Source organism: Gopherus flavomarginatus, chromosome 4 (genome assembly GCF_025201925.1).
Source record: "Gopherus flavomarginatus isolate rGopFla2 chromosome 4, rGopFla2.mat.asm, whole genome shotgun sequence".
Taxonomy (NCBI): Eukaryota; Metazoa; Chordata; order Testudines; family Testudinidae; genus Gopherus; species Gopherus flavomarginatus.
The window spans coordinates 66,663,733-66,687,630 of NC_066620.1; the positions used below are offsets into that span (position 1 = coordinate 66,663,733).

The window sequence follows — 23,898 nt, forward strand, 5'->3', positions numbered from 1 at the left end:
CAGCAAGTCACTGCCCCTGGGCCTCAGTTCTGATCCTTCCTGGCCTCACAGAGCGGCTGAGAGTCAAATCCGTTATGATCAATGCGGTTCAGACACTTTGGTTGTGGTGCGGGCCAGACAAGCAGATTGATAACCCCAGAGCAGCCCAGGTAATTCAGCTCTGCCCTACTCCACTCTTCCATGCCCCCAATAACAATGCTTAATGTTTCCTCAAAGTCCTGGGCTTCTCACACACAGCTCTGCCCATACCCCCTTTGCCCTGACCTGCAGCCCCCCAGCTATCCCAGCCCTGGACTCCTCAAGCAGAGTCTATCACTTGAGTCAAACAGTCCCCAATTCCTTAGCTGTTCAGTGGTGCAGACAGGGCCTAGGTAAGGACTAGCCCGAGACCACCCCATGCATTTTTTTGGTGACCTGTTCTCTGTAACCCTCCTGTTGCAGAGTCTCACCCCAGATGCATCCCGTGTGCTATCTGCAACACTCCTGATCTAGGCCTGTTGGAGGGCCCCCCATCCATACCCACCCCTGATTTTACCTCTCTGTATCAAGGAACATCAGCCTGGCCACGTTGTAGCAGGGCCGCGCTTCCAGCACAGTGCAGTTGGAATACGCCTCCCTGTGGACAGGAAACAACCCCACGCTCATTAGCGATGAGGTGGAAAGCAGCACTTCAAACAAATCCTCCAGCAGCTGGTGGGATTGCTGGGGGTGGGTGGGAGCTGTGCTGAGTGGGTGGAGGGAAATCGCCCACGCACTCTGCTCTTATGGGGGAATGAGGTGGGAAGGAGAGTGCCTGCTTGTAAAGCCGTGCTCTTGGGCTCCTCTTCAGTCCTTTGCCCCTAGAAGAACCAGGGTCTCATTGTGGGGCTTCTAAAATCAGATGGTGGTGGTGGGAGTCCTCTACTGTCGGAGAGGGTCTGGGTGTACCTCGGCCACCACCCCCCACTCCATCGTCTCCCCTGACATCCCTTGGCTTGGTTCTGCCCAGAGGGATCTCTGCAGGGGAAGAGTTGGCACTGAAGGGTTCAGCATTCCCTCTCCCCTAAGAGCTGGGACTAGGGCTGCTTTCCGTATTGATTTTTTGACAAAAACCCAAAACATCTGAAACCCAAAACCACTCAATTCAGAAATGCCCTTATAGCGCCTCACGGGAGTTGTAGTTTTGGTGCCTTATGCCCACATTCTCGTCTACGAACCAGGCTCCCCGTTGGACTACATCACTCACGATGCATCATGGGAGATGTAGTCAAGCCCATGTAATAGATTGTAGGCATGAGGCACTTGAACTACAACTCCCATGAAACAATGCTTAAAAAAAATTATTAAATTTTTATAGTTTTTAAATTGTTTGCCAAAAAGTTGAAATTTTCTGCAGAGTAAAAATAGTAGCTCAAGCTGGGACCCAGCATGCATGTACAGACTCACTCAAAATGCTTCTTGATCTTCTCTGACTCAGCATATTTTGAGATCCCGTTAATGAACAGAGTTCGCTTCACCTGGAAGAGACAAAGGGGCCAGGGGAGGGGAGGGCAGTATGGGAACCCAAACTAGGGCAGCACAGGACACCAGGCTGTGACCAAGGGGTGAAGCCACGTCAGGGTTAATGTCAGGCGACTGGCTCACTTTTTCCTGGCAGTGCCCAGGATCCCACATTTACCAGGTGGTCTCCCATCCCCCACTGGCTGGCATGGGTGCAACCCGACACATAGCCAAACTTGGCTCCAGCCCAGGTTCTGTCCTGGTGAGACGGTTCTAACAACAGCTGCCCGAGCAGAGATGGGGTGGGGACATTAACCGTAGGCAGCGAGGTGGCTTTCAGTGGGGGAACCTAGAACATACCAAGCAGAGGCAGTGCCTAGTGGGAAGGGACAGGAGATTGCATACTCGCCGCTGCAGCTCAACTCACCCAGTGGGGGCCCTGGAGACCCTCGGACTGTTACAGTTGTATCACGGGTGAGGTGCGGGCAAGAACCCTGCATGGGGAGTCACTCCCAGCATGAATGGGGAGGCATGGCTGGGGTGGCAGAGAGAGAGAGGCTGGAAGAGCAGAGAACCCTGGTCGGAGGCCACGCCAGCCTTACCAAGTCATCCTCTTTGTAGCGCATCTTGGAGGTGTGCCGACGCATGCTGTACACCGTCAGCAACAAGTACAGGAAGGCAAAGGACGTGTGCAACCACAGCAGGTTATTTCTGTTACCAGAGAGACACCACTCAGCTAAGGCCACCTGGTCGGTGCAGTGAACCCACCCTCATCTTGTGCCTGGCCAGTCAGCCAACGTGAGTTACCCTGCTCCCTCCAGGGCCAGGTTGCCAGCCAAGGGCACTGCACCTGGGGACAGTCCAACTGGCTGGCATGGTACATGCATGCTGAAAGGCTGTTACCCAGCGCAGGGCTCAGTGGTGGCATCCCAGAGCCTGCTCCGGGGTTTTTGTTCTGGAGACAGTGGCTGGGAGCTAGCTCTGCAGAGTGAATGAGCTGGGACAGCCTCCCGAGCCTTCCTGGGGCAGCTCCCCTCTGTGGCTCCACCTGACACACTCCAAGGGCCCCGCTCCGCTCCCTCCTCGACGTACCCAGAATTCAGGTTAGCGATCGTCGTTCTCCCAAAGCTGTAGGGGTTGTTCTCTGCGGAGAGAGAGACAGACAGACACCTTTAATTCAGTCCAGAGGCTAGTGGTTTGGGGTGCCTGGGCTGGGGAGACATGGGGCAGGGCAGGGCTGCTCTGGAAATCATCCCTGCAATGCCTCTGAAAATAGAGTCACCCTGCAAGCCCCGTGAAATGCTAAAGGGTCAAAGGTTAAGTTTCTGGGCTCCAGTTTTCCTGGCTGAGTTGCAAGGGGGTGAGGGCTCAGCAAAACTCACCTCCCCACCAAGAGTAAAGCCACTCCCTCCCCCCACAACAACCTCCCTGCCAGCAGGCACTTCCAGCTGCTACTGTAAGGCCAAGGCAGGAAGCGATGCTCCCTCACCTCAAGAGACCATGGGCTGACCAGCCCCTGCCGCCAGGACTCTTGCTCGGCTGCTGTGAGCAGGGCTGGCTAATTCTCTTCCAAAGGTGGGAAGGGAACAGGGCCAGCAAGAGCCCACCCTCCCCCCACTCACCTAGCAGGTCCCCTGAGAAGTTCACGGGCAGCACGATGCCCACGGAGAGCACGCCCACAGCCACCAGCAGCCCTATGATGTGCCGCTGGAAGGAGAGATAATGGACTGCGTCGGCCCCGCACTTATCCCGGATCTCATCGTCCCTGGCAAGGACACAAAGGCGGTGAGGCATTACCTAATAAGGGCACGGGGCCAAATCCCAATAGCCCTTCGGTGCCCAGCGCCAGAGGCACCCGTATGGGTCACACTCGACGCCTTAAGCACCCAGAGCACTAGCCCCTCACACCAGAGCTTAAGGAGTTCTAATGACACTATCGCTTAGAGGAGCTGCGGAGCCCTCAGTCCTAGCCCAGGGAGCGGCCAGTTAGGGACCTCAGCACTTTGCAGTCTGGCCTTGCACACGAATCCACTAGCCAACGTCCACCTGCTGCAACTGCTCCCAGCACCTGCAGGATGGGGATGCGAGGCTCACTCGTGGCAGCCTGCCAGGCAGCTGTGCCCACGCAATCCACTATCACCTAAACCCCTGCGAGATCCCTATCTGCCAGAGGGGGTAATGGCACCAACCCCACAGACTTTAAGACAGCCGTTGGGAGGCGCAGTTCCCAGATGTGCGCTAGCTCGGCTCCAGCGAGCGTGTGGCCGCAGCGGGCTAGCGGCATGTGTACATTCCCAGGGGCCAGGTGAGCTAGCACTTGGGTGGCTGGTCCAAGCCACTGCCCGTGCTGTTGCAGCCACACTCCTGTTTTTAGGCACTAGCTCAAGCAGATCTCATGCATCCATCTAGCCGCAACGGGGACCATGCCTGCATAGACGTACTCTTAGTCTCTTTGTGTACCAATTCCTCAGCTGTAAAACAGAACAGTCCTTTCTTTGTCTGCCTTTTCTAGCTGGCCTGTAAGCTCTGTGGGGTGGGGGCTGTCTCTTACTGCATGCTTGTACAGCACCTAGTGCAAGGGGGCTTTGAGCCCAGGTGGGGCTTCCAGATGCTATGACAAGCAATGAACAACCACACAGTGCCAGGTCTCCACTGCCCGCACTGGTCTCTGGGCCCTGGCAGTGGCTAAGCTCTAGAACCAACACTTGGATTCAAGGGCCACTTACTTTATCCTGAAGATGGCTGTCAGCCAGGAGCAGAAGCCCTGTGTGGAGAGACAATGGGAGCCCCAGGTTACTGAGGGTTCTCTCAGTCCTACTCCCCCTTGGTAGACCCCAAGGAGACCAGCCTTACTGCTCTCTTCTCCCCAGACAATATAAGGCTCCTCTTCCTTGTTTTCCCCAGGGCCAGTGGTTACCCCTGCCACGAAAGGGAAGCTAAAAGGGCACACAGACCACAAATGCCCAGGTATGTAGGACCCCGTCACAAGTTCTCCCGACACATCAGTCGCTCGCTTGCATATGACACGGGCCAGGCTCAACACCAGCACCAACTGGCTGGTCATCCTCCCAGTTGAATCATGAGGTCAAAGGAGCCATTTTGCTACATTACAGTGGGCAGTGGGGACAGTGTAGACCCCAATGTTAGCACAGGAGCTCTGCCAGGAAGTCAGCTGTCCCAGTGCAGGGTCACATCCCCAGGGGCCACCTCAGCCATCAAACAGGAGAGAAGAAACACATGATGGACTAGAGAGGCAGCAGGAACCAGACCAGGGCTTCTCATGATATGGTGCACACCTGGACAGAGAGCATGTCTCCCAGGAACCACCCTCCTATTTGTCGGCCTACCCAGACCCATCCCATTTCACCAGAGCTGCTTCTGACAGGAAAAGGGGCAGTAGGGAAACATTCAGTAGATATATAGCTTGTAATGGGGTTTAGCAGCTGGATGTGAAGAGGAGCCAGCACCATGTGACCAGTCACCTCTCCATGGGTCTACAGTTTGCTAGCTAGACATCTAATCACTGGTTGGAGGGTTGAGGCTGGGAGCCTGGACTCCTGGGTTCCCTTCCCAGCTCTAGGAGGGGAGTATTGTCTAGTGGTTAGAGAATGGGACTAGAAGCCAGGACTCCTGGGTTCTATTCCCTCACTCATTTACATGTGGTTTTGGGCAAATGGCTTCCCTTCTCTGTGCCTCAGTTTCCCTTCTGCAAAACAGGGATGATGACACTGCTCCATTTCTCCAGTGGCTGGGAGACTTGGCTAACATGTGATGGCCTATGAGCTGCTCAGCTGGCAGGCAGTGGATTAGTTTTTGCTGCTACTCACGTTGTCCCTCTGGTCGAAGTCCACGGAGCTGGAGACGGAGGTGAGGCGCTCATAGCGGTCATGGCTGTCGGAGTGCAGAGCGGATGCCACGCTGAAATTACAGAGGGGGGACAATCAAAGGGTTAACGAAGGAGGAGAGAGAAGCTCAGCCAGGCAGCAGCACCCAGGAGGTCAGAGGTTAATTCAGGTCAGTTTGCCCCAGGTGAGATGGAGTGAGAAGAGCCTCAGAGAGCAGAAAGGACAGCAGTTAGTGGAAAGCCCCTCCTCAGACAGCACTGTTCAGACTGGAGTACAGGGGGTGTGCTGCAGTGCACAGGGCCAGCCTCACGGACACCCAGCTCTGCCGGCCTTCGCAGGGACAGACAGAGGGAAGTAGGTGTGAGCAGCTTCCCTGTCCTTCCACTCTCCCTGCTAACCCCTCGCTCCAAGGCCTGGCTGGAGACACCCTGCAGCAGCTCAGACACAGTCTCGGAGAACATGACGAGTCTGTGCACATGCACAGGAGAGAGTGAGGACACAATAGATTACAGCCATACCCACCAGTGAAGAGGGGCCTGAAAAGACTGCCACAGGAGGAGAGGTCAGGACTGTTTAGTTTAGAGAGGTGATGAATAAGAGGTGACCCAATAAAGGGACACACAATAACCAATGGTAGGTCAGTAGCACGTAGGTCGGTTGGGAGCTCCAGTTTTCCCCTTTAAAACCCAACAGCAAGGAGGTGCCCCAGGAAATTAAGAAGCAAACTTTAAAACTTATGAAAGGAAGAAATACCCCACACAATGTGAACAGTACCCTCTGGAACTCTCTGTCACAGGATATTATTGAGGACAAGAGCTAAGCAAGGTTAAAAGACAGTAAGAAACAGACATTTATAGGAATAAATATAAACTCACAGTTACTAGCTAGGATAGAAATGTTTAAGGGCTAGAAACACTTCAGCTGATCGTCAATTGCCAGGGCTTCCTATACAGGGAGGTTATTCTAAAACAGTGGTTCCCAAACTTTAACAACCTGTGAACTCCTTTCACCATAATGTCAAGTCTCGCAAACCCCCTCCTAAAAATGAGTATTTCCAGGGATTTTCTCTTTTACCTGAGTATAAGTTATAAAAGCAGTGATCTTGGAAATATAAAATTTGTTTTTATGACATGCTTATTACACACTATTAATTATTAATCATTACACTATTTTTTATTACATTATGAAAATGGCAACACTCTTCCAAGATCTCACTTTCGTAGCTTGTATTACTTTGAATAAGCCTGTTATAAGACAAGGCTCCTATGTTTCATCAAGAAGTATCAGATGTGAAACAGCATGAAGGTATCTAAAAAGCCAACTCTTCTTACACAAGCATTCAGGTCTTGAGCAGTTCAGGTAAACAACACACATTACAACAAAGCTTAAACTTGTCCTTCATAATAATTTTAAAAACAACACTAGCTGCATATTTCATTTTAAAAACAGCAAAAAATATCCACCTCCCTTTCCATTTCTTATAAGGAGGCTTGAAGTTTAAATCTCCTCAGTGTGATAGAGATGCTTGCTTTGATCTGCTTAGTTCTTGGAAGTCCAGGGGCTTCCAAGCTGCTGGTCCTGTGCTGCCTGGGGTCCCTAGGGACAGCTCTGTCTGCCATTAGGGAATTTTTTCCTGAGAACCCCCTGTAACATTTCGTGAACCCCCGTTTGGGAACCACTGTTCTAGAATTATCCCCTAGAGGGGTTCTCGAACCTTCTTCTGAAGCACTTGGCATTAGTGAACAATGTCAGAGATAGGATCCTGGAAAAGATGGACCACTGTGATGGTTCAATTCCTATGTCCTTCTGGATGAATAAGTGGTTTGGTGTGAGAGTGAATTAAAAAAAAAAGTAGTAGTATGTATGTTAAACACACACAGTGTAGCAAATATATTAATGCAAAATATTATAAAATATTTCATTTCCAAGATCATTCCAAATGGCAGATGAAATTCAATGTTGCTAAGTGCAAAGTAACACTCATTAGGAGAAAAAAATCTCAACTATACATATACAGTGATGGGTTCTAAGTTACCTGTTACTCCCCAAGAAAGAGATCTTGGAGTAAACGTAGATAGTTCTCTGAAAACCACTGCTCAATGCACAGCAGCCGTCAAGAAGGCTAACAGTATGTTAGGAACTATTGGGAAAGGGACAGATGATAAGACAGAAAATACCATAGTGCCATGGTATGCCCACACCTTGAATACTGTGTTCAGTTCTGGTCACCCCATCTCAAAAAGCTCATAGCGGAACTGGAAAAGGTTCAGAGAAAGGCACTGAGGTCCCTAACTGGCCACTCTTGGGGGTACCCTAAACCTCTACGAGAAGCTGGGAATGGAAGACTGCATGCATCACTCCATAAATTCTTCCATGATTTCCCCAACTCCTCACGCTGAGTGTCTCTTCCCGTTTTCTCTGATCCTGCCTGCACACCTCCATCATGACTCCCTCTCATCCTCTGCAAGCTGGTTCAAGAGCAGGGGGGCTTGTGCACAGTGGGAGTAGCAGCTTGCCCCCCATTCAAACTGGAAACCCTAGAGCTGGGAAACACAGAGGCAGGTGAAAGGAGAGGTCTGGCTGAGGTTCCTTCCCTGCTCCTCAAAGCCAGGCCCAGCAGGGTTTGCTGCATAGCCTCAGCCGGGTCCGTACTGCAGAGTCTGGCTGGAAACCCCTTCTCAAAGGGCTAGGAAAACAGAGGGAAGACAGTGTGTGTAGGGGGCTGGGTTAATAAGAACATAAGAGTGGCAATACTAGGTCAGAGCAATGGTTCATCTAGTCCAGTATCCTCTCTCTGACAATGGCCCTTGCCAGATACTTCTGGCAGCTGAAGGTTTAGTGTCCCTAATCATCTTTGTGTCCCTAAGCATCTTTGGCTAATAGCCATTGATGGACCTACACTCCATGAACTTATCTAATTCTTTTCTGAACCAGTTATAGGTTTGGCCTTCACAACATCCCCTGGCAAGGAGTTCCACAGATTGACTGTGTGAAGAAAACTTGCTGTCTATTAATTTCATTGGCTGATTCCTTGTTCTTATGTTATGTGAAGAGGTAAATAACACTTCTTTAGTCACTTTCCCCACACCAGACATGATTTTATAGACCTTTATCATATCCTCCCATAGTTGTCTCTTTTCTAAGCTGAAGCGTGCAAGTCTTTTTAATCTCTCCTCATGTGGAAGCTGTTCTATGCCCCTAATTATTTCTGTTGCCCTTCTCAGTACCGTTTTGAATTCTAATGTATCTTTTTTGAGATGGAGCGACCAGAACTGCACACAGTATTCAAGATGTGGGCGTATCATGGATTTATACAGTGGCATTATGATATTTTCTGTCTTATTATCTATCCCTTTCCTAATGGCTCCTAACTTTGTTAACTTTTTTTTTGACTCAGCTGCACACTGAATAGATGTTTTCAGAGAACTATTCACAAGGACTCCAAGGTCTCTTTCTTGAGTGGTAGCAGCTAATTTAGACCTCATCATTTTATATGTATAGTTGGGATTATGTTTTCCAACGTGCACCACTCTGCACTTAGCAACATTGAATTTCATTTGCTATTTCCCACCCCCCTAGTTTAGTGAGATTGCTTTGGCACTTTGCAGTCAGCTTTGGACTAAACTATCTTGAGTTATTTTGTATACTCGGTAAATGTTGCCACCTTTCTGTTCACCCCTTTTCCACACCAATTATCTGGATTAAGCAAATTGTTCAGGGAGTAATAGAAGAGGAAGAGGTAATTTCTGTCCAGAGGAGGTGGTGATGATGGAAGTCAGGATCCTGGAATGCTTTGCAGTAGTAGCATCACAGCTGAGAAGGAAATGAGGCCAAAGAACAAAGTGGGGGACCTGAACATGCACTTGGAGCTTGAGAAAGTGGGAGTTAGGCTGCTGAGGAAGCAAAGGTAGAGCATGTGATTACCTGAGGTGGGACTTATAAACAGCAGGACACTCAGAGAGTTCTATCAGTGAAGAGGGGAGGTCTGGAGATGGCTAAGCCCTGAAAGCCTCCAGTAGGCAGAGACCTGCTTCAAGGAGTACACAATGGCTGGGATACAGCATACCCTGTGGCAGCTGGGCCTCAGCTCTGCAGCACTGGCCCTGAACCACATAGCAGTTGGGTATGGCAGATTCTGGGGCAGCTTGCTGCTGAAGCGTTCAAGGCTGGCTGATGTGGGACATGCAGAAGGCCTCTCTTTATGAGCAAAGACCAAGATGGCTGTTCACAAATAAGCCACAAGCTGGTTGCTGTTCTGGACAAGATTGGAGCTGTGGGCCAAAGGAGCAGCTGAAGTCACCGAGAAGAGAAACAGTGGGAGAGTCCCAGCAGGCTAAAACCCTGGAAGGGGAAAGGAGGGATGAATTGAAGGAAGTGGGAAAACCTGGCAGCAATAGGAACAGAGGGAAACATAGAGCCATTCAAACTGGACCCTCGTAACAGGCACTACCAGGCAGAGGATCAGATGGAGAAGAGCCCAAGGGAGGTCAGGGGCCCAGCAAGTGAGAAAGAGGCAAATGGTCCTCATTAGCGATTCCCTGGTAAGGCCTATGATGATACGTGTTGCCTGCCAAGTGTCCTGAGAGGAGACTGGAGAAGAGCAGAGCAGCTCTGGAAGAACTTGGCTCTCCCTCCATCCCAGCTGCCACCTACATAGGAATTAATGCCATGAGCGAAGGGTGATTAAAAAAGCTTCAAGGGGTGTGGGAAGAAATGAGAGCGAAGAGCTGATGAGACAGATGCTTGCAGGTCTTAGGCTGCATATGCAGACAAACCCCTCCACAAGGGAGAGTCATTCTCTCCATTGCCCTGGGAGACTTACACTGGGATCCCGCGCTCAGCTCTGGGCCCCTCAGTTCCACATGCCTTATGGCCTGGAGCAGGGAGGGGCTAGCTCCTCTCTCTGGCTCCGTAGCTCGGTGACTGTGTTCTGTTCTGAGCTCCTCAGTACCAGAAAGACGACAAACCGAGGGTGTGCAGAGAAAGGCAGCGAGGGACCAATTTAGAGAAAAGAGTAAGGAGGGTTAAATCTGACGAGCTTGGCTCGGCAATGAGAGAGTGGGAACTGAGTGGGGGGAGGAGGAGGAGAGGAGGGTCTGTTTAGGGGGATGCAGAGGCATAACTAGGAGTAATGCTGCAATATTAACAAAAAGGATTATTCCGAATGACACTTGGGAGACACTTCCTGAAATGAGATACACTGGGCTCCCACGGGGCGCTGGCAGCCCCGGCAACTAGGACCTTTAATGCCAGGCTGGGCAAAGCTCTAGCAAAATTTGCTGTAGGGCCTGATCCTGCCTGGTCTCCAAGAGCCAGTCGAGATGGGACCAGGCAGGCCTTCCCCGCATCTGCATCGTCCAGAATTCACTTTCTGCGCAGCTATGACTCACTGGAGGAGTGAAAATCCTGTGCACAGGGAAATGAACACATACAGCACCCACCAGGGGGAGCCAGTGGGCAACGTGTTGCCAGGCAGATGAGGAGGTTTGCAGCGGTGTGATGTCGATGTGATGCAGCAGCCGCGTGGGTGGGGAGCCATGCAGGGCTGTGAGCTCCCCACTCCTACCTGAGAGATGCGGGCTGGTCTCGTTATGGTATGCAGCCGGCCTTCTCCTTTGCTTCAGCTGACTCACTGATTGTGCGGGGACTCCCCGGGAGCCAGATGACCGAGAGGCCCAGGGCAGAAGCAGACAGACAGGAGTGTGCAGGGACAGACTGAGACAAAAACACACCACATGAAGCTGCCAGATATTTGCTAGCAAGGAGCAATGTGCCAGCGGGAACCTACCAGGCTCACTGTGGCTGGCACTGCCTCTCCGTGGGTGCGATGTCCCAGCCCAGCTTATAACTGGGGGAGGGAAGCTGCTGTCAGCCATGGAAGAGGAGGGGTCTGGACAGGGTTTCGTCCCTCAGCTCCATGACTTGGAGGTGAGCCTCACATCAAGGTTCAAACAGCAGGTTGGGGAGACCCCCTCCAGAGACCACCCACGAGGCCTGTGCCTGCTACTGGCTGAGAAAGAGGGAGGAAGAACTGGGAGAAGCCGCGGAGTCTCTTTGGACGTGTTTGCTCTAGGCCCCGGTAGTGGGTGGTGTGAAAGGTCTGTCCCATCTCTGCTGCCTCGCTCACACTGAGTGGACTCAAAGAGCAACCAGTACCTGCTTGCATCTCCCTGGGCAGCACCCACAGTTAGATCTGCGCCTCCCCCCAGCCAGCACCATGGCTAGGAGAGATGGGGCCTCTCTCTACATGGGGCCCAGCACGCACATTGTTAGCAAAAAGGCAGATAAGTTAGTCTGGGAACAGTTCATCACACAGCCTCACCAAGATTCAAACACAAGAAAAGCTGCAGGATTTGGGACCAGCATGAGATGCTCTCTCCCTGCATAGGCGCACATGGCTACAGGAAGCAGGCCTCTCCTCCTGTAGTCCTCACGCTGGCAGCGCAGCATTGGCCTGAGTCCCATCAGCCAGTCAGGGCCCACATGCAGGGGGATGAGTGACTGGGCACTGGTGCTTCCTGCATCACCCCAAGTTAGCCAGACACACAGAACGAGGGCCAGACGCTTTCTCAAGCCAAAGACTCAGCTATCAGACCTAAGCCTCTGACTGCCGAACGACTGGGGCTGGATCACTTGATGATCGCCTGTTCTGTTCATTCCCTCTGAAGCATCTGCTACCAGTCACTGCTGGAAGACAGGATACTGGGCTAGCTGGACCTTGGGTCTGACCCAGCGTGGCTGTTCTTATGTTCTAGACTGCTGTTCTGTTGGAGATGGAACATTTTTAAGAAAAAGTCAAAATGCAAAGGGACATCCCCAGTGGGGAAACAAGAAGAACGTGTGGCTGTACAAGGGGCTACTCAGAGTCTGGCTGACCAGCCCACATACTTGCTGCTGGGGTCTACAATGCGCAGTGCCAAGCCAAGGTACCAGATGGTGCTGGCAATGGTTCTGTAATAGGAAGCTCATGTCTGCATTATTGGCTGAGCTGGAGGGAGGGATTGAGAAGATGGGACAGTGCACCAGTGCATTATTCACAGCTGCTTATTCTTCGGGTGTGGTAGCTGAATTCTGGCTTCCTTAAAGCTTATATCATCAAAGCCTAGCTCTGAACAGGGGGTGAGAGAAACCCCTTTCCCTACTCACCCCAATAAAACAGCAATAATGACAGGTAGTCTGTATCCAGGGTTCCCAAGTATCCCTGTTGCCTCACTAGCCATAGACACACAGGGGAAGGGTGGAGGAAAAGATCTAGGGGTAAGCAGTGTGGGGACCCAGCCAGCCTTTGGAAACGGGCACGATTTTGTCCCTGTCCCAGAACACATATGAATTTGTGGTGAAGCAGGGTAAGTGCTGTGGTACCCTCCCAGGATCACAGTGGCATTGTTGTTGTTTGAGAGGGACCAGAACGAGCCCCGTCCCTTCCCAGCTTTGACGTATGGCTGAAGAATCTGCATTGATCAGGAGACACTAATCCCTGCCCTGAACCCCTAGCCATTTCCAAAGGAAAAAAACAGGAGAGAGAGGGAAGAAAAAATACCCTGAAAAAACAACAACATACTATTCCCGCTCCTCTCGCTCCATCTGCCAGCGCCGCCGCCTGGGGGCAGAGAAACAAAAAGGGAGGGTTACAACAATGGGAACTTTGCAGCACCCACAGGGAGCCTCCTCAGCCCTAGCAGACACAGTGCCGGGTTGCTCCTCACCATCCTGGGGAGAAACCTGTCAACAAATCAGATCAGAGAGAGAAAATAACGGAAAAACTTCCTTGCAGCACTCAGTTTCCCAGCACGCTGCAGGCACCTCAGCGCAAGGCCCTTCATGTTTGTCTGGAAATCTCATGCACATCTCTTTTCATAAATACAGAGAGAAAGGTAACAACCTTTATGTATGCAGTAGCATAAAATCCCTCCTTGACAGCTGTACTGAATCACCTTACCTGTAAAGGGGTAAGCAGTTCAAATAATCTAGTTGGCACCTGACCAGAAGGACCAAGGAGGAAAGAAGATATTTTCAAATCTGAGTGGGGGCGGAGGATTTGTTTGTTGTTCTCTTTGTTTGTTCCCTCTCCGGATGGAGGAAGAAGCCAAGCAGGTACAACATTTCCTGAAAATATACCTGGAATAATCAATCTAAAACTACAGAACTTGTAAGTAGGGTAAGGAAATGCGTTAGGTTATCTTTTGTTTTAGCTTGTGAATTTCTGTGATACAGAGGTAGTTTTATTCCTGTTTTTGTAACGGTGAAGCTGAGCCCGGAGGGGAGTCCTCTGTGTTTTAAATCTTTTTATTACTCTGTAAAGTTACCTTCCATCCTGATTTTGCAGGTGTGATTCTTTTACTTTTTTCTTTATTATAAAGTTCTTCTTTTAAGAACCTGGTTGATTTCAGTGTCCTGACGACAAAGGGTCTGATCTGTGCTCACACTGCTAACCAATTAGTTGGCATATTATTCTCAAGCCTCCCCAGGAAAGGGGATGAAAGGGCTTGGGGGGATATTTTGGGGGAATAGGGATTCCAAGTGATCCTTCCCTGAATTTTTGTGTAAATCACTTGGTGGTGGCAGCAATACCATCCAAGGACAAGGAAAGGAATTTATGCCTGGGGGAAGTTTTAACCTAAGCTGGTAGAATATAAACTTTGGGGAGTCTTTCATGCGGGTCCCCACATCTGTACCCCAGAATTCAGAGTGGGAGGAGAACCCTGATACCTCTGGTGCTGGCTCCGTCTGTAACACACACCAATGAGATCTGCACTGCAGTAGAGGCAGTCTAGAGAAGGGTCTTTAGTTTGGAGTGGGAGACCCTAGGATGCGCTGGGCTCTGGGAACCTCTCAGATTCTACTTGGGTTTGCATCTAAATCTCGGGTTTTGCAGAACATTTGCCCCATCACTTAAACTACTGCTTCCCCAAACGGAATGAAGCAAACATTGTTTTTCCCTCCTGAGCCAGTGCAAACACTGTCTTCAAGGACAGATTAGCTTGCCTGGCCTCAGGGAATTAAATAAGGAAATACACAGCAGCCCAGAACTCAGGGAACCCCCAAAACTCCAGGTTCTGTCCCAAATCTAGAACCAACAATATACAAGTGGCTCCTAAATCTGGTGAAATGAGTTCTCCACTCCCTAGTGTAAGGAGTGTAACAAGTGTAAGGCCCAGGGAACTCACGTGTATCCCATGATGCACAGCTCTTTACAAATGTGCTGAGTAATCTGTCCTGCCATTCCAGCAGAGGGGGCCACCACAACCAGGTGGGACCCTCCTATGGCAGCTAAAAAAGAAAGAGAAAACACCAGCTGATCTTCAGGAACTTCTCTCCCTGGGAATGTCAGCCCAGCTCCAGCCCAGACTGGGCCAGCTGCTGAAGAATCGAGCCTGGTGAGCTGAGAGAACTGCACTGACTGGGGCCTCTGATCTGGTGCTGCCGTTCCAGGCTAGGCCAAGATCCCTGCAAGGCTAAGTCAGAGGAACCCGCTGGTTCAGCTTCCCTTCCCGTCTCTCTTTTGTTCCTTCCCTTGAGCAGTTCTTGTGCATGGAGGCCTCTCCCTACAGTGCTGTCCGTCCAGCCCAGACTGACAGAGAGGGAAGGAGGCCCTGTGTTTTATGTTAGGAGAGGGGACAGTTTAGGGCAAGCAGCTCTGCCTTTCCTAGAGGCAGAGATCACTGAAGATGATGGTAAAACCCCACTGACTCCCAGGGATGCAGGATTTGACCCATGTTCCATTGTCTGGTGCATCCTGAATGGGCTGCATGAAAGTGTCACATCACAGAACTCCCTCCTCCCTGGCAGGGGCCAAAGAGTCAGCAGTGACATGAGAGAAGACCAGGAGCGCTGGCGCCAGGGAACCACCTATCTGGGAGAGCCTCAGATCGAGGGTGCTGCCCTCTGGCCCTGGTCCTCAATGCAGCCTTTCCCGCCACACACTGATGCAGCTGACCGAGCTTCCACCAGCAGAAGTGGAGACAAATCAGGGCCACCCACACACAGTGTGCACGGTGCAGCCTATAGGATGGCTTAGATTAAGAAATTAGTGGGAGTTACATTTAGGGCCTAAGTGTAGAGGAGACAGGGGAATGGAGGTTGCGAGTTAGCGAGAAGCCGCAGACAGTAAGATGGGAAAACTGCATTTAGCAAGGACGTGAGCCAGGGTTACGGTGCCGTTATGTTTTGAGCAGGGTTTCTAATGGGTGTTTTTGAGAATTGTGAATGTTTATTATAATTCTGTCTGTTGATAGCATGGGAAGGACATTGGGTCAGATGTTCGTTTACATAATGTGTAATGTAAAGAGCCAATGAGGAGGAGGAGGAAATGTAATTATGGTAAGGGGCAGTGTAATGTTAAGTAGTATGATAATAGATTATAAAATAAAAGGAGTCGATTTGTTAATTTGGAAGGAGCTCCAATAAACATCCAAAGGGCCTCGTTCGGTTCCGGGATCATCAGGCTGCTGTCAGTGGACTGATCGCTCATTGATTACGTAGTAATTGCATCCCTGTTTGCTTAGCGATGCAGTTTGCTTTTGAATAAAGTTGAGTTTTATCATTTTAAAGTGATGCCTAGTGGTCCTCTGCTAAATGCATTTTCTGTGTCCCATCTCAAGGCTCACAGCTGAAGATTATGTTGGGCTTTGTTGCACCTTCATCTTTAACAACTCTATGTTAACTGGAAACATTTCACCCTACGGCTCCCAAGGATCCAGTTGCAGAGATCTCCCATCCCCACTCCTGCCGCTAGACGAATCGGCCCTATGGGACCATTTACTGATGGGGCAGAGCAATTTGCGTTCCCTTGTGATGCGACAGGACTCTGGCTGCCTCCTCTCAGCCCCAGATTTCTTCTTTAACCTGAGGGATGTAATCTCTTCCCATCCACATCAGTAGCAAACATAGGACCTGAAAGAATGGCCCTGGCCTCTGCACCAGCTCCCCACAATTATCTGCACAGGACTGGAAGAGGCATTCTCATCTTCTCCCTGCCTCAGTCAGGAACAGGAGGTGGCCAGAAAAACCCTCACACAGATAATGTTGTTGTTCCAGCTCCTATCTGTTCTGCATGGAGTGTGTCCGTGCTGCGGGTTACCCGAGGGGCAAAAGGTTTGTCTGTCTAATTGAGACGGCAGGCCCCCTGGGGCAGGGGCTGTGTCTCCGTACATGGGTCGTACATCAGTGCACAGACACAGAGTGTCTTTGGGCTCTGGCCAGCTGTCACCTTTAGGATCCCATGGGGGCTGGGTTTTTTGTCCCAACCCAAAGCTAGCAGCATTTGGGCATCACATTTCATGGGAAAATCCAAAGTGTTCCCCAGGGAAGCAGCATCCCAGTCGCCTTTTCCCTGCTGCCTGCCCCGGGATGGATAGGAGAACCTGGTTGTCTGCTAGAAGGCCAGCATGAAATAGCTGGAAACTGGCACAGTTCTCAAACTAGTGACCCCCTCAACTCCCCTGCCGGGATCATGGCTTCCTGCAAATTCTCCCATGTAGCCCTTCCCTGCCAGTTCACATGAGCCCCGACCAATGGCTGTGCTACTGAGGCTATGTGCAAACAGATGGGGATGCTCTGCTGCCAATACCTGCTGCTGTCTCAGCGACTCTCCTCCGGTCCTCCTAGTGCCCTAGTTTGCCAGCTGGGCATTTTTTGTTCCGTGTTAGCTGCAGCTCTTCTTCCAGTTGGCAGCACCCTGACATAATGCCAGACATAATGCGGTTATTCACGGATAGGTGCTAGCAAGTGCAGCAGGCTGTCTGAGCACAGGGTGAGGATTCACCTGCTAGCCAAGCTGTGCCAGTGTAATGCCAACAGACCCTGGTTCTCGGCAGATGGGATCGAACTTGGGACCTCCGAAGCTTAATGCATGAGCTGAAAGGCACATGTCTCTTAGCTGAGGCTGCAGCAGACTCATTAATTTCTAAGTGGTCTAAGTGTCATTACAGGAGGACAGAGCACTACACCCAGCAGGCACAGGTTGCACCAGGATTGAATAGGACCTCACCTGTCGTGTGAGGCGGGGCCCATCCCACACAGAAGGAGGCTCTGAGTGGTCCGGAGGGCACCCACGTCTGAGGGAGCTAAGTTTGGAGGAAAGATGTGTTGGTGAGTGGGTGGGAGGAGAGGACCAGGCAGGGAGATTTGAAGTTTGCACAGTTCTCAAAGGGACTGAGCAAGTCAACAGAGAAAAAATGTCCCCCCTAAAGCTGAAGAACAAATGGGGAACCTGGGAAGAGCAGACCGGGCCAGTTACAAGGGCAGGCAGTTGGTGCTGGGTGTACGAGATGGGCAGCATGACCCAGGCCAGTGTCTCTCACCCTTTTCAGGCTGGTGACCCCTTATTCCTTGTCAAAAAATGTCACAATCCCCCCTGTATAAAAAGGAAGAGGAGGAGATGTATCAATGCAAACAGCGCAAAGCCTGGATAGTTCATTTGTGGGTGTGGTTGGCGGAGAACACTGGACCCTGAAGTGTAAGGGCATGTGAGATTTCCTGTGCTTTACAGCGTAATAACTCTTCCAATTTCTTGTCATGACCCCGACTGCCTTTGATGCCCCCCTGGGGTTGTGAGCCACTGCTTGAGAAACGCTGGTCTAGAGGCCTGAGCTTGGCACTGGAATTAATGTACATGGGTGCAATGACCCAGAGAGCATGGAACCCATTCTAAAGGCCCTCTCTGCCAGAGCTGAGCAGCATCTCAACACAAGATCATCTAGCAGTTGGGATTTGAAACAAGGAACATCATGGAATAAGGAGAACAGCGCAGCCCCTGAACCTACTCTGCCTCTTGTTGCATCACTGTCAAGCTGGAGTCCTGCAACAGACTCATTAACATTCACATACTCTTCTGCCATTTCAGTAAAGAAGGTCCTAACCAGCGCGGATCTTTAGACACCTCCTCCAGCTGATACACTGCACTTCATCATCGGAACCCTTGGCTCAGTCCTTCAGCCAGTTTTCAGTTCACGTGGCAGTGTCTTAGCCTAGCCATGTTCAATTATATTTTAAGACTAAGATTCCACTAGCAGTTAGGGGGAAAGCTTTCCCTTCAGCCACTTACACAGCCATCAATAACTTCCCTGGGATCTCTTCTCTGGACTCCCTTTGCTCACACTTCCAGCTCAGAGCCCTGCCTCTGAGCCATTCACGCTTGGCTACCTTTGCTTCCTCAGATTTAGTGCCATGACCTGTACAGTTAAGAGCTACAGTATCTGAAATCCCAGCCCGTGACTCCCAATCTACTTAAAAAGAAATCAGTACAGAAAAGAAAAGGTACAATCTCCTCCAGATAACAAAGTTGTTATTGCATCAGACCTTGCCCTCCCATAGCCTCTTCCCCACCACACCCTCTTCCTTGCCCATCCCTTGCTGGGCTATTGCTGTTCCCACAAGGCAGGGAGCTGTCCTGTGTTGTAGAGCCTGCAAAGTATTGTGCACACTGTTGCTGTAGGAATCATAAACCATACATTACAATCCTACCTTCAGAGCCACCAGAGTTTGCTCCTGCACAGGGATGAAGTCGGAATGACAAAGGACTGGCATGTTGGGCTGCAGGGACTCTTGTTCCTGGGATTCACTGGGTTAGACCAACCTGAGCACTACTCCTTCCCCACCCCCGCTGCCATCTAGGCACAGAGCAGAGGGTTTAACCTTGTACCCCGTTTTCTTCAAGCCCACCCCCATCCTGACCTTACCTGTCAGCATCAGTCACCAAGGCCAGACGTCCATAGTCCCAGGCTACTTTACGCAAGATCGAAAAGACAAACAACAGTGCCTGCAAAAGTGCAAAGGGGAAGCTATGAGACAAAGCCCCTCTGGCTGTGGAAGCAGCCCTCCCTGATCCCCCTCTTCCCCACCGCCCATCTGCCTGGCATGGAGGGAACAATGGCAGGGGACAGAGGAAGCAGCTGGATCTGTGCTTGGCTTGCTTGTATGGCATAAGGAATTGGACTCTTGTCACTCAGGTGCCGCAGCAAGACCTGGAAAGAGAGGAGCTGACAGGGAAGTGGGATCCAACATCACAAGCACGAGATCCTCCCAGTGACCACGTTCGCGCTATCACAGCTTGACCTGCTGTCAGAGGTGGCAGCACTACAGAGCGAGTGTCAGGCTCTGCTTGGGTGTCTCAGCTACTGCAGCTGAATGGATGGCAGCATACGATAGGAGAGCAAAAGCTTCCCTGAGGCCCGCTCTTGGTAGGGTGGGGAAAAGATACAGCGCAGAGGAGAGGGGTGCACTGCAGAACTCCTGGACTCCAAGGGGGCTGCAATCTGCTCTGTTCTGGCTGTGCTGGGTGCAGCCCTGCAGTTCCTGGCAAGGCACCAACATGGCCCTTGTTTGGGCACCCAGACCCAGAAAACGGGAGGGATGCAGGATTGCCCACATCTGTTCCCTGGAGTGAGTCTGTAGCATTCTCCCACCAGAGCCCAGAGCTCCAGTACCTTCCCCAGCTGCTATCCTGCTCCAAGAGTGGCTGGGAACTACACTGCTTGCATATTACAGCTCCTTCCTCTGAAAGCACTCCACAGCAGGGCATGGCAGCATTCGCCCGCAGCTGATCCTGTCCCAGCCCGGAAATGCATCCGAGCAGGACAGGGGCTGAGAGGAGACAAGCCAACCATGAGCAGCGTGTGCCCACAGCTTACAGCTGACACAGGCCACGCCAGAGATGTGGATCCAACACAGAGACCCCATATGAAGAAGCTCTGTGAACTGGGGGGGAGCGAGGGCATTGTTAGCTTCAGGGCCCCATAGGAGCGGCTGCTGGCTGATGCACAGGTAGAGCGGAAGCATGCTGGGTCATCCATTCTGCCAGCAACGCACACAGATCAAGGCTGCGTTTGTCCAACACCTAGCACATGACTAGGGCTCCTAGGCACTATGGTAATACAAACCAATAATAATAACAGGTGGCGACCTGGCCTGTTCTCCAGAGCACAAACAGATGACCCCCTGCTGCCTCCCAAGCCCCGATATCACTAGCGGAGATTGAGCCATCTGTTCTCGGACTACGCAGTAAGCAGCAGAAGAATCAGAGGGGGCTCGGGGCTGGCAAGGCAGGAAAGCCCATTGCCTTGGCATTAGGTTGGCCCTAGTCGCATAAATCGCCCTAGTGGCCACCCTAAACCTCCATGTTCCCAGCCCCGACACTCTCCCCATCCCTGTCTTCCTGCCTCTCAAGTTCAGGCCACTCCTTAGCGTGACATGAGCTAGGGCTGGAGGGATGTGGCACGAAGCCGGGCTTGGGAGGCCTGAATCCGAGTCTGCTCATCACGATAGTCTCAGCTGGCCCTAACCGGCCCTTTCGTCAGCAGCCCAGCTAGAGAAACCAAAGGACTGAATAGACCATGGATACTGAACGCCCTGGCACTGTTTCTTCTGGCAGGGCTGCCAGGCAAGCTCGCCCTGCCCGCACTGCGCCGCGTCATTTCAGCAGGGACACAACCGTGGCATTTTTTTCTTAAAACTATTAAAAAAAAAAAAACTCATTGTGTTTTGATGACTGAGAGCCGGGGTTCCCCAGCCGGCCAGCTACCGCTGCCAGGGGAGGGGGCTGCGTTAGAGCAGCACATGGGTGGGTAAGGAGAGAACAATATTGTGCTTTCTAGTGCTTTGTCAAAGCGCTTGGCAAGTGCTAATTCTGAGCTTCAGAACCGCACCACCTCTGGGAGGTCATAATCCCTGCCTCACCGAGGGGAAACCGAGGCACAGAGCAGTCATGTGACCTGCCCAAGATGACAAAAGGTGAGAGGAGAATTCAGGAGTCCTAGCTCTAACCACTCTCTCTCCTGAGCGGGCAACCAGGGCTGGGAGTCCTGACTCCCACGCGCCCCAGCTCTAATCAGTGGATTACACTCCTCCTTCCACATCTGGGGATAGAACCCAGGAGTTCTGACTAGTTGTGTCCATCCTTCATCCTCACAGCCATACACCTCCCCTCCCCCGCCGGCAAACAGCAACAGCACAGTGGTGCGGGAGACTTACCAGAAAGCACATGAAGTCCAGGGCTAGAACGGTGGGCACTCCCCCAAAGGGCAAGCCCTGCAGCACAGTGCTGCGGATGCGGGCACTGTAGCAGTAATCCTTGGTGCTGTTACAGTCGGGGACCTTGCAGGTGGCTCCTGCTGAGCCCAGGGTGGCAAACAGGAAGGGAAGCATCTCTACTGCCTCATCGTCTTACCTGGAGGAGGGGGGAAAAGACACAGTTAGAAACACACCCGACCAACTAGTCTGCAGCCCGCTTAACAGGAGGTAGTGGCAGGTGAGGAGATCCCAAGGCCAGCTCAGCCATTGCCATCTCCCACAACCTCCATCCAACCTCCTCCGCACAGCGGCCTCTTGCGTTACAGTCTCAAAGGGAGCTGGCTAATGAAGTTACTAACTGGCCAGCGATCACCTGTGGGAAGTCCTGGAGAGCCAGGGAGGTACCAAAGGACTGGGGAAGACGAGACCTACTTTGCTTCAGAATTCTCTCAAAAAATAACATGTGACCAGACGACTAGTGAAGTTACCACAGACAATAAAGGGGAAGGGATGCAGCTCAGAATAAATAAAGAACATGTCAGGGATCTTCTAACCAATTTGAATAAATTCAAATCAGCAGGGCCTGATGCTATTCACCCCAGGGTGCTGAAAGAATTAGCTGAAGAAACTCAGAGCCATTGACAATAATATCTGCAAACCCATGGATGAGAGGAGAGGTCCCGGAAGACTGGAGAAGGGCTAATGTAGTGCCCATCTTTTAAAAGGGGGAAAAGAGGAGCTGGGATCACAGTGGATCACAGTTTCAGAAGCAGTGACGAGAAACAGCATTAGGGTGGTTTATAAAGGACCAAGCACCACACTGGGACATTGGCTCATTACTGACCAAGAGGAAAAAGAGTACCCCTTGCTGAATGGTCAACACTACTTCCTGGAACACTTGGGTTTTTCGTGAAAATCTCTCATCCAAGTCCCAAGCCAGCCCCACCCTGTTTAGCTTGGGAGCTTGGACATCATCACCCAGCACAAGGCTGTCTGGACACTGGTCCATGGGAAGGGAGATTTGCTGCTGTGTCCCAGGAGCTCTTTCTTGAAAAAATAATTCTCCAGTGGCTCAGCTGAGACCTAGTCACATGGATTGGAGCTGGTGGAAGAACTGTAAACAAAAGGCCATGACAAACAGCAGCGTATTGATTGGCTAGTGGTGTCCACTGGCAATTGGGAGGAGGCTGGGATTTTATTTAAGAGTATCATTAATGATCTGAAAAAGAAGCCCAACATCACCTTAAATTAAATTCACAGGTGAGAATAAGAGAGAGAGGGTGCTGACATCATTAGAGAGGAGAGGGGAAAGCAGGACAGCAAGGGCAAGCTGTGACAAAGTGATCAGGGACGAATAACATGAGAGGCTGCCAGCTTTATTCATCCTGGCAAAATGAATCAGAAACAGATACTCTGTGGGAGGGAGAGACCTGGGCAGCTCAGAGCAAATGACACGGGAGCCTGCAATGGAGTTGAGCAGCAAAATTAAATAAGGACCCCTGCGATTTTGGGCTGCGCGTAGATCAGAGAGCGGAGGCTCTGTTTGATACAGCACTGGAGAAACCCCACTTCAAATACTGCAGCCAGCTTTGAGCAAGACCTTCACAATGGGGCATCAACAAACCTGGAACGCCTAGAGGGCCAGATCCAACAGCTATTGGAGTCAATGGGAATCTTTCCACCAACTTCAATGGGCTCTAAAGAGGACCCTTATGGATCATCTAAAAATGGTAAGAGGCTGGAGGGAAATATGAAACTGACAATTAAAGGAGAAAATGGTAACAATCTGCTAGAAATCAGAGCTATGAACATGGGGGGGGGGGAAAGAGACTGGAGGAAGAGTCAAGGAGAAGCGACAGAGTGAAATGACAGAAGAGGAGCATCAGAAACCTTGGCTGAGATCTAGGAGGCTGCGCACTGTCCCAAGGGAAGGGCTAAAACTCCATCAGTTGGGATGTTCACAACTAGACTGGATAAAGGACCGGAAAAAGTGCTGGAGGGAGCAGCGCAAAAGTGAGCGTCAGCCACTCCAGGGGATCCGGAACGGGCAGAGATTAGTTATTTATAGACCTGAGTCAAAAGAGAGAAGGAAATAGCCCCATCACCCTCACACAAAACACCACCACTGTCAGCAGGAACTAGCTCAATTAGCATCGATTAGCCCTCTTGTAGGCAGCTTCAGTCTAACACAGAGGTGGGCAAACTATGGCCTGTGGGACCCTCCTGCCTGGCCCTATAGCGCCTGGCCCAGGGGGCTAGCCCCCAGCCCGTCCCCACTGTTCCCCCTTCCCTGCAGCCTCAGCTGGCTCGCTCTGCTGCCGGCGCAATGCTCTGGGTGGCCAGGCTGTGAGCTCCTGGGGCAGCGCAGCTGCAGAGCCGGGGCTGACCCAGTGTTCTGCGCTGCGCAGTGGCGTGGCTGGTTCCAGCCGGGCGGCATGGCTGTAGCGCCGCCAGCCACCGATGCTCCAGGCAGAGCAGTAAGAGGGTAGGGAGCAGGGGGGTTGGATAGAGCGCGGGGGAGTTCAGGGTGGTGGCCAGGGGGTGGGGGCGTGGATAGGGGTTGGGG

General features: G+C 51.6%; 1 protein-coding gene across 3 annotated transcripts in view; it reads right to left on the bottom strand.

The window, feature by feature from the left end:
- Positions 1–23,898, bottom strand: part of TMEM63B (transmembrane protein 63B) — a 94,942-nt gene that overhangs the window by 19,450 nt on the left and 51,594 nt on the right. For 2 of the 3 annotated variants that reach the window (XM_050950014.1, XM_050950015.1), the window contains exons 2-11: positions 21,294–21,489; positions 19,004–19,083; positions 12,886–12,924; positions 5,307–5,397; positions 4,206–4,243; positions 3,102–3,244; positions 2,572–2,623; positions 2,082–2,190; positions 1,426–1,496; positions 536–616 (exon numbers count right to left, since the gene is read on the bottom strand). In XM_050950014.1, coding sequence (XP_050805971.1) covers positions 536–616; positions 1,426–1,496; positions 2,082–2,190; positions 2,572–2,623; positions 3,102–3,244; positions 4,206–4,243; positions 5,307–5,397; positions 12,886–12,924; positions 19,004–19,083; positions 21,294–21,467 — 878 coding nt within the window. In that variant the 5' untranslated portion in view covers positions 21,468–21,489. The remainder of the gene's footprint in view (positions 1–535; positions 617–1,425; positions 1,497–2,081; positions 2,191–2,571; positions 2,624–3,101; positions 3,245–4,205; positions 4,244–5,306; positions 5,398–12,885; positions 12,925–19,003; positions 19,084–21,293; positions 21,490–23,898) is intronic. The other variant, XM_050950016.1, reaches the window with a different exon arrangement.